This window comes from Piliocolobus tephrosceles, chromosome 16 (assembly GCF_002776525.5).
Source record: "Piliocolobus tephrosceles isolate RC106 chromosome 16, ASM277652v3, whole genome shotgun sequence".
NCBI classification, from domain to species: Eukaryota; Metazoa; Chordata; class Mammalia; order Primates; family Cercopithecidae; genus Piliocolobus; species Piliocolobus tephrosceles.
In genome coordinates this window covers 62581275-62591683 of record NC_045449.1, presented here as the reverse complement: position 1 = coordinate 62591683, position 10409 = coordinate 62581275, and the positions used below count along the sequence as shown (strand labels likewise).

Genomic DNA, 10409 nt, shown 5'->3' with positions numbered 1-10409 from the left:
TTTTTTTTTTTTTTTTTTTGAGACGGAGTCTCGCTCTGTTGCCCAGGCTGGAGTGCAGTGGCCGGATCTCAGCTCACGGCAAGCTCCGCCTCCCGGGTTTATGCCATTCTCCTGCCTCAGCCTCCCAAGTAGCTGGGACTACAGGCCCCCGCCACCTCGCCCGGCTAGTTTTTTGTATTTTTTAGTAGAGACGGGGTTTCACTGTGTTAGCCAGGATGGTCTCGATCTCCTGACCTCGTGATCCACCTGTCTCGGCCTCCCAAAGTGCTGGGATTACAGGCTTGAGCCACCGCACCCGGCCTGGGATTCTTCTTGAGACAGGATTAGGATCACCCAAATAGGTTTTTGTTTCACTTTCTCATCCTGTTGGTCAACCTCACTCTGTGGTCTATGTGGCCATTTTTCACACTGACCACACTGACCATTATGCCCTGATGGCTGGTTGGCATCTTTCCAGTTGGAAGGATTCCACAGTGAGATCAACAGGAAGTATTTTATAATGGATTAGGAGCAGAGATTGATGTTTCAGGAAGGCTGCCTCCCTAGAGGCTTTTTAAAAAAGCCTACTCATGTTTCTGCTTTCAAAAGCGTTCTCTCCCACCTCAAATTCCTTCTGCAGTACTTGATTTGCTAAAAGTGAAATTCTCATTCAGGAGGAAAACAACTATTTATCAGAATTTCTTGCTCCAATATATGAAGATGACATAAAGTACAAAATGTGGAGATGTAAGCTAGCATTTTTTCCTCCAAATGTTCTTGGACACCGTTACATTCTCAGGTGTGATACACTTATTGAATGGGCTGGGCACGGTGTCGTCCAAGCAAAATGCCTGCTCCATGGCAATCCCTTTGCCTTGTTGCATAGATTCATTCTTTCCTACCACCAATCTCTTCTGGGTAATGTAAACTCCAGCAAAACTCCAGTCACATGCCCTTTCCAGGTCATACTTGCTTCCAATTTGGAAACCTACAGCTAGGAAGGTGAAATGGTCAGTTTTATGTTTTTTCTTTCTCTATTTCCTCCATGACTCATAAATGAATGTTTTGGGCCTCTCCAGGGTGTAGTGTAGGAGGAAAAAAGAAAAGATAATATGGCATCAGAGCTTGATCTGATCATTAGAGCTATGACATCACATTGGGATCTCCAGTATAGAAATGAAGAATTGCTGGCCCTTTCTTTCACTGGATGCTTTTATGGGTTCCTTGATGACTTTCTTTCCCCTCTCATCTATTATCTCTGACTACAGCTCCCTGGGGTGGGTGATGCATCCTGCTTTTGGCTCCTGTGACCACCTGGCAGCCCCTGAGTCCCTTCCTTGAAACCCCTTTACCTTTCCAGGTGATCTTCTCAAGATACCTCCCCTTTGAAATCCATGAGAAACACACAAGCATCTTTGCTTCTCTAAACTCTACAAGTACAGGGAAGTCAGCCACCCACTGTATTTCTTCTTCACATGTTTCCAGATATAAGATAGGGACTAGTCCCATGTCTAAGGAAAGAAGAAAGAAAATGCCACAGCAGTTTGACACTGTCCAAAATAAATATTTGCCTTCCAGTCTTATTTTTCCATTCATTATCTTCCTCTTCTTATGTATCTACATGGTTGGGGTCTCAGTCATAGTTCAAATTGGTAAACAGACGGTAAACTCAAAATAGGATAATTCAAGGAACTTGTGTTTGTCAGAAGACTATCAGGGGAAACCCCACCCCCAATATTTAACGTGGGTTCTTTTCTATTTCCCTAAGTGTCAGCTGCTCTGAGAAATAAAGGAAAAGAATACAAAGGAGAGAAATTTAAAAACTGGGGGTCTGGGGAAGACATCACATTTTGGCAGGTTCCGTGATGCTCCCCAAGTCATAAAACCAGCAAGTTTTTATTAGCTATTTTCAAAAGGGGAGGGAGTGCACAAATAGGGTGTGGGTCACAGAGATCACATGCTTCACAAGGTAATAAAATATCACAAAGCAAATGGAGGCAGGGCGAGATCACAGGACCACAGGATGGGGCGAAATTAAAATTGCTAATGAAGTTTCAGGCACACATTGTCATTGATAACATCTTATCAGGAGACAGGGTTTGAGAGCAGACAACCTGTCTGACCAAAATTTATTAGGCAGGAATTTCCTCGTCCTAATAAGCCTGGGAGCACTACAGGAGACGGGGGCTTATTTCATCCCTTCGGCTTCCACCGTGGCCATTCATAGGCCTACCCTCAGGGGCACATTCTCTTTCTCAGGGATGTTCCTTGCTGAGAGAAAGAATTCAGTGATATTTCTTCTATTTGCTTTTGAAAGAAGAGAAATATGGCTCCGTTCTGTTTGGCTTACTGGCAGTCAGAGTTCAAGGTTATCCCTCTTGTTCCCTGAACATCGCTGTTATCCTGTTCTTTTTTCAAGGTGCCCAGATTTCATATTGCTCAAACAAACATGCTCTACAAACAATTTGTGTAGTTAATACAATCATCACAGAGTCCTGAGGCTACATACATCCTCCTCAGTTTATAAATATGATGGGATTAAGAGATTAAAGACAGGCATAGGAAATCACAAGAGTATTGATGGAGAAGTGATAAGTGTCCACGAAATCTTCAAAATTTATGTTCAGAGATTGCAGTAAAGACAAGTGTAAGAAATTATAAAAGTATTAATTTGGGGAACTAATAAATGTCCATGAAATCTTCACAATTTATGTTCTCTCGTGGCTTCAGCCAGTCCCTCCGTTCGGGGTCCCTGACTTCCCGTAACAAGACTCTTTGCAAAGGTACATGAAACAGTGCAATTACCTGAGATGAGAAACAGTAGAAGTGTTAACCATTCTTATGTCCAAAGGGACTAAGAGAGGAAGCGGTGACCTGAACTTGAGGGGAGAGTCATGTAGAACCTACTACCTTGAGAGAAACAAGGCACACACTTGGTGTCAGGGAGGAAGTGAAAGAATAAATGCCTTGACCTCCTGCATCCCCTGTCCTTCCTGATGGGCTTGCCATTGGTGACATCCACCAGAAGACATCTGTTACATCAGCCTTTGGAGTAAACAAGAATGAGGGCTGGTATAGAGGGGTACATGGTCATTGTCTAGCACAGAGGGTACCATCTGTTAGCTTGTTCTGCACAGATACTCTGGAACCTCTGATACTGCTTTCTAGTTTTGTGGTGCCTCTACCAACACTCTAGACGAATGGGGTGGAGTTTCCTTCCTGTTATATGACTATATCATGCATTTGCTTTCCCATATGTAGTCTAAGAATACTTATTACCTTATCTTTTATGTTTAAGATCTACTTGCATGTATTTTGGTTCATAACTTGGTAAAACTCACTGAAAAAAAATAGAATTCCTAATGTATGTTCAATTCTTATGCAGTTAAACAGAGCTTCGACCTGGAGGAGTACAGCCTTTCACAGTCTACCCTGGAGCAGGTGGGTCATTTTTAGTGATTCTATATCATCTATGGAATATATATATATAATGCGTTCGCTTGGAGCTGCAGGAGGCAGTATGGCATTGTTCTCCTCTCTTTACTGCTTTCCTTCCTTTTAGGTTTTCCTGGAGCTCGCCAAGGAGCAGGAGCTGGGTGATCTTGAAGATGACTTTAATCCCTCGGTGAAGTGGAAGCTCCTCCCTCAGGAAGAGCCTTAAAGCTCCAAATACCCTATGTCTTTCTTTAATCCTATGACTCTTTAAAAGATAATATTTTATAACCTTAATATACCTTATCTCAGAGGTAGTACAAAATGCCTTTGAAACTCATGCAATAATTATCCTCAATAGTATTTCTTACAGCGAGACAACAGGGGATGTCGGTGAGGGTGATGGTAGGGCATAAGGCTAAGCCACACCACGCAGCCTTTGTGCCAGCAACCAAATCCCATGTTTCCTACTGTGTTAAGTTCAAAAATGCGTTTATTATAGAATTGTCTACATTTCTGAGGATTTCATGGAGAATGCTTAATTTTCTTTCTCTGAACTTCAAAATATTAAACACTTTCTTATGTTTTTGATTAAAGTATAAATTAAGACATCCTGTTGACTTCCGGGTAAGGGGAGTCAATTGATTACCCAGCAGCACAGTATTTGCTTTTTATAATTCACTTTTAAAATACTTATTCTTAATTCACTGGTTTTCCTTTTCTGTCATTTTTCAGAGTTTAGATTGTGAGTCCATGTTTTGTCTGTTGTGCCTTTAAAGCAAATTTGAGATCTATATCCTTTTACTATAAATATACATGCACACATATGTTTATTGCAGCACTGTTTACAATAGCAAAGACTGGGAACCAACGCCAAATACCCATCAATGATAGACTGGATAAAGAAAATGTGGCACATATACACCGTGGAATACTATGCAGCCATAGAAAGGGATGACTTCATGTCCTTCGCAGGGACATGGATGAAGCTGGAAACCATCATTTTCAGCAAACAAACAGAGGAACAGAAAACCAAACACTGCATGTTCTCACTCGTAAGTGGGAGTTGAACAATGAGAACACATGGACACAGGGAGGGGAACATCACACATTGGAGCCTGTTGAGGGGTGGGGGGCTAGGGGAGGGATAGGAGAAATACATGATGTAGATGATGGGTTGATGGGTGCAGCAAACCACCATGGCACATGTATGCCTGTGCAACAAACCTGCACATTCTGCACATGTACCCCAGAACTTAAAGTATAATAAAAATAAATAAATAAATAATTTCAGTAAGAACCTGAATGATCAAGATGAACATATATATATACACATATATATGTTATATACAAGTTTGAAACATATTTCTGTTTTTCTATGTTTTTTTTAATTATGCAAGGGTATACTCTTATGCAAAGAATTAAAACTTCATAGGTCTTAATTTCCCATATCTCTATATATTATGACCTATCTAACTGGTAACCCTATAAACACCTTAAAATAAACACAATATATTTGTATACTCTTATTTAGGTGAGTTTTTGTTGTTGTTAATACTATTACTATTGCTATCTAATTGAACACTTAAAGGCAGTTGTGTGAAAGACCTTGGCTTTGATTTTAGTTGTTTCTTACATTCTTCTAGTTTTTAAAAATAAAATGCTTCCATCAACCCGTGAGAATATTCATATGAGACCTTGGGTCAAGGGCCCCAGACTTTTTTTTTTTCTTTTTTTTGAAACAGAGTCTCGCTGTCTCCCAGGTTGGAGTGCAGTGGCAGGATTTCGGTTCACTGCAAGCTCCGCCTCCTGGGTTCACGCCATTCTCCTGCCTCAGCCTCCCAAGTAGCTGGGACTACAGGCACCCACCACCATGCCTGGCTAATTTTTTGAATTTTTAGTAGAGACGGGGTTTCACCGTGTTAGCCAGGATGGTCTCGATCTCCTGATCTCATGATCTGCTCACCTCGGCCTCCCAAAGTGCTGGGATCACAGGCTTGAGCCACCGCGCCCGGCCCAGACTTCTTATTTTTTTAAAAAAGAGACATTAATACTGATCCTACTGAGTCACTTGATTTTTATAAGTCACAGATGAGTTGATACAAGTCAATACATTGAAAACTGTAGTTCACTTTACATATATTAGTAGTAGAATGTTTCTTGCAATAAGCCACATTGCCAAAGACTGTGCCATTATCATTGTATATAAGGCCTGTGCCTTAAATAAGACTTGATTTTATAAGACTGAGTTCATCCACACTAATGACACTCAGACTCAGCTCTTCAGTGAAGCATTTTTCAACAAGAACATGTCAATGTGCTATATGTTGGGAGCTGATGAAGAAATGCTTACATCATTTCAGTATTCTAAGAGTATGTTCCCAAAGCTAAAAAAATGCTAATAATAATCTCAGTGAAAGTGTGTTAAGCAAAGGATTTATATCCAACAGTTCTATAAAAGAAACTGAAACAGTAAACTTGAGCCACATAAAAATTCTAGAGCTATAGTAATTTTGGAAGCATAGTATGATAATGGCAATATTATCATTATTTATAAGACTAAGAATACATGTTATAATTAGGTTCTGAACATATATTGATTATTTTATGCAATCTTCATAATAACATTACCAACAAATATTCTTATTTATATTTGGCGCTGTGAGAGGCAGAATTTCCAAAATGGCCCAGTAAAGATCTGCCTCCCTAATCTCTGGACCCTAAGAATATGACACAATATTGCTCCATTGTCTCTGTTACATTTCATGACACCTTTGACATTAGGAAAGAAAGATTATCTGTGTGGGCCTGATGTAATCATCTGATGCCTTAAATGTAGAGAGCTTTCTTAGGACAGTGGCAGAAGGGGAAGTCAGAGAGATCTGAAACATGAAGACTTGTTGCTCTGTGTCTGTTTTTGAAGATGGGAGGGCCATGGGGAAGGAAAGTGGGTGTCCTCTACTGTAGTAACTTAAAGAAACAAACAAAAGAAAAAAAAAAAACCTGAACTGCCACAGACCACCATGAGGTATTAAGATAATAGAGATTTTTGAGATTTAGGGGTTGATTACAACAGATAGTCAGCATTACATTGACTAGTACCGTAGTTCATGCCAAGAAAACAATGAAAGCAAAAACCTAGGGTAAGAATTTCTTAAGCATGCAGGGCACTGATGCAATTGCAATTGAACTGTTCCATGCTTCCTATTGCCAATCCTTACCTGGTGCAGAACTCAGCAAGCGTGATCCTTCCTATTGTCTTCCCACGTATTTATCTGTGTTGACTCTCTGGCTAGTGGATACTTCCTTCATTCTCAGTGTATTCACATTGCATCAACCTGAAAGTGTCTAGCCAAGCAATAGTAACTTGCCTATTACTAGTGCTAAAATAAATTATGTTCTCGTTTTGATATACTGATTTATATTCACAGAAATTTCAAAGCAAAAGAGTTGAAATCTTGTGCTAAAATCACTGTCTTGACCGGGTGTGGTGGCCCACACCTGTAATCCCAGCGTTTTGGGAGGCCGAGGCAGGCAGATCACGAGGTCAAGAGATGGAGACCATCCTGGTCAACATGGTGAAACCCGTCTCTACTAAAAATACAAAATTTAGCTGGGTGTGGTGGCACACGCCTGTAGTCCCAGCTACTTGGGAGGCTGAGGCAGGAGAATCACTTGAACCCGGAAGGCAGAGGTTGCAGTGAGCTGAGATCCCACCACTGCACTCCATCCTGGTGACAGTGAGACTCCATCAAAAAGAAAAAAAAATCACTGTCTTGAAATGAAATTCTTATAAGTTGGTGGAAATATTTTAATGTCTCCTCCAAACCCCTCTTTGGACACAATCAAACCCAAGACACAATGCCGTTGGATGAGTTTATCCTTTAACTTAATATAAAAAAACTAGGAAGAAATATCCCCACCTCGACTAAAAGTTATATTGCACAAATGTTTGGAGTATTTGAAATAGAAGGTAAGAATAACTTATTTTGAGGCCTCAATAGATGAAAATATTACAAGGATTATAAATAAATAATCTTAATGATACTTAGTTTATTCTTATATGAGATGTGAGTTTCTCAACAGTGGCACGATTGACATTTTGTATTGGAAACTTCTTTGTTGGAGTGGTGATTGGGGAGGCTGTTCTGTGTATTGTAAAATATTTTGCAGCATTCCTGGTCTCTTATCCACCAGATGGCAGTACCACTCCCCAAGTGTTACAACCCAAAATATTTCCAGAAATTTCCAAAATCTCGCCTAATCTGCTCTATTTATATGTTACTTAAACCAACTGCTTGATAATTTTATCTTGAGTGGAAAAAACGAGGAATTCAGGACCGTTGATCTCCCTTATTTAGGAATTTTGGTTTCTGTGCTTAGCACAATCGGCCCACCTGCAAAAATTGTCCTTTGAGAACAAATCTAGTAAATTAGCAATACAAATGTTCAGTAATTAATAGAAATACCTATAGAAAATGGAATATATTTTGTTTGAAGTTCATGTCCCTTTGAATATTTTCAAGATGGCACGGGCCTCAGTAAGGTCACATAATAATCTGTAGATTATTTCTGTGAGGGAAAATAAAGACCTCAACAAACTGTAGCATATACTGAATCAGCAAAACTTCTGACAAAACAAGGGTGGCAAAGACTGTTGAAAATGAAGTCTCTCTTTCTGGGGTGGCACTGTAAAAAGCCATTCCTTGAGTTGTCTTGACAGGAAAGGTTAATGTTGAAGCAGATGTGTTAGCTTACAGGGAAAAATAGACCCTGACTCAGCACTGACTCCTCACATGAACCCTGGGAGTGCACTTAAGCCAGCGCTACAAAATAATCTTAGAATTCTTGGCAGAAAAGGACCTCAAAGGCTGGGTACGCGCCTGTAATCCCAGCCCTTTGGGAGGCTGAGGTGGGAGAATTGCTTAAGGCCAGGAATTTGAGACTAGCCTGGACAATATAGCAAGACTCCATCCCTACCAAAACACACACACACACACACACACATACCTTTTTAATTAGCCGAGCACAGTGGCATGAACCTGTAGTTCCAGCTACTCGAGAGGCTGAAGTGGGAGGATGGCTTGAGTTCAGGAGTTTGAGGGTGTGGTGAGCTACGATTGCACCACTGCACTCCAGCCTGGGCAATAGGTGAGACTCTGTCTTTTAAAAAATAAAAATAAAGGACCTCAGCGATCCTACTGTGATTTACTTGTTTCACAAATGTAGAACCTGACAGATTTTATTACTTGCTCTTACAGAATAGAGAGACATTTACCTCAGGTCACAGTAAACTTTTGCAGACTTATTTTTGGGAAATGCAGTATAGAATATAAACTCAGTTTTAATATCTCTGTTTACATATAATAAAATATAAGACTGTAACTAGAGGCTGGATAATGGCTTACAGTTCTTCCCTCACTAATAGATGCATAGTAAATCATAATGAGTTTGACCAAGAGAAGAGTCTCTTTTATGATTGGTTTAGTTTGAATTTTTACTCTTCCCTGTCTAGTTTCATGCTTTCCTAGAACCACACTGCCCAGTCCTTCATTTAGGATCCTTAATGCTGAACAAATTTTAAGATGGAGCCCATTGACTGACAGTGTTGAGTCCAGGAAGCAATGAGCTGAAAATGGTGGAAAAGACTGTCCTATTAAAAAAAAAAAAAGGATGGAAAATTCAAGCAAAAATGTTTCTATCAGATAATGTGGATTTCATATTGTCCTTTTTATCATTTATCTCCTGCTAAACTCATGTGTTATTCTAACACTTTGTTTGACTAGCTCAGTTTGCTAAATATTTGGTCATTACCTCACTAATTTCAAACTCTGTCCTGTTAATTATGTCATTCATTTTAGATAATCAAAAGAGAACTTACAGTTTCAAGGCCCATCCATACTTTGACCTGCCTTCCAACCCTAACTAACTTCATCTCCTTTCTTTATCCCTTAAACTATACTTTCAAGGCCACATTTTACCTTCCACCAAACCCATCCTAAACTCCCAAAGCCGAGTCTTGCAGTTTTCCACTTTTCCAGTCATGGAGCTGAGCATTATTGGAGAAAATCATTTATCATGCTTGCATCTATCATGCTTGCATCTATCATGCAATAGATAGGACAGTATGTATATGTATTTAATTTGCATCTGTCAATATCCTGCAGGATTAATGTCCTTGGGGATTCAGGACACATGAAATTGTATAGGTAATGTTGTTTTGGCTTCGAAAAAATAAACTCTACATTCTTTAAAAATGTACCATGTTAAACATTTTTCTCAGCTAGGCTTCTGATTACATTTTCCTCCTGTTATTCAAGTTGAAAATCTTTCTCAACACCCTAGAGAGTAGGTATTCTACATTGCTAATCAGAAGATTGATATTCTTAAAGCTCAACTGAACATGTGTTAGGTTTATGAACACTAAGTAATAAAACAAAGGAACTATGACTTTAAAATACGTTTCCAAAAAATGTCTAGACCACAGCAGGATTCTAGGCATACACCTGGAGTTTCATGTGCTGCAGGCCAAACCAGCTAATCCCTCCTGCTCCTACTCCTCTACCACAAACTAAGAAACAATCTTCTCAAAGACAGTAATTAGAACTGATTATGCACCTCCCACTAAAAAAAGCAAGCAGGCCGGGCGTGGTGGCTCACGCCTGTAGTCCCGGCACTTTCAGAGGACAAGGCGGGTGGATCACAAGGTCAGGAGATCAAGACCATCCTGGCTAACATGGTGAAACCCTGTCTCTACTGAAAATACAAAAAATTAGCCAGGCGTGGTGGCAGGCACCTGTAGTCCCAGTCACTCGCGAGGCTGAGATTGGAGAATTGCTTGAACCTGGGCGGTGGCGGTTGCAGTGAGCCAATATTGTGCCACTGCACTCCAGCCTGGGTGACAAAGTGAGACTCCGTCTCAATAAAAGAAAAAAAGAAAGAAAGAAAGGCCTTTCTTTTTTTTTTTTTTTTTTTTTTTTTTTTTTTTTTTTTTTTTT

At 40.0% G+C, this 10409-nt stretch overlaps 1 protein-coding gene across 2 annotated transcripts in view; it reads left to right on the top strand.

The window, feature by feature from the left end:
* Positions 1-4711, top strand: part of ABCA9 (ATP binding cassette subfamily A member 9) — an 81795-nt gene extending 77084 nt beyond the window's left edge. For both annotated transcript variants that reach the window (XM_023211959.1, XM_023211958.1), the window contains 2 exons: positions 3365-3420; positions 3542-4711. In XM_023211959.1, coding sequence (XP_023067727.1) covers positions 3365-3420; positions 3542-3640 — 155 coding nt within the window. In that variant the 3' untranslated portion in view covers positions 3641-4711. The remainder of the gene's footprint in view (positions 1-3364; positions 3421-3541) is intronic.
* Positions 4712-10409: the final 5698 nt, after the last annotated feature.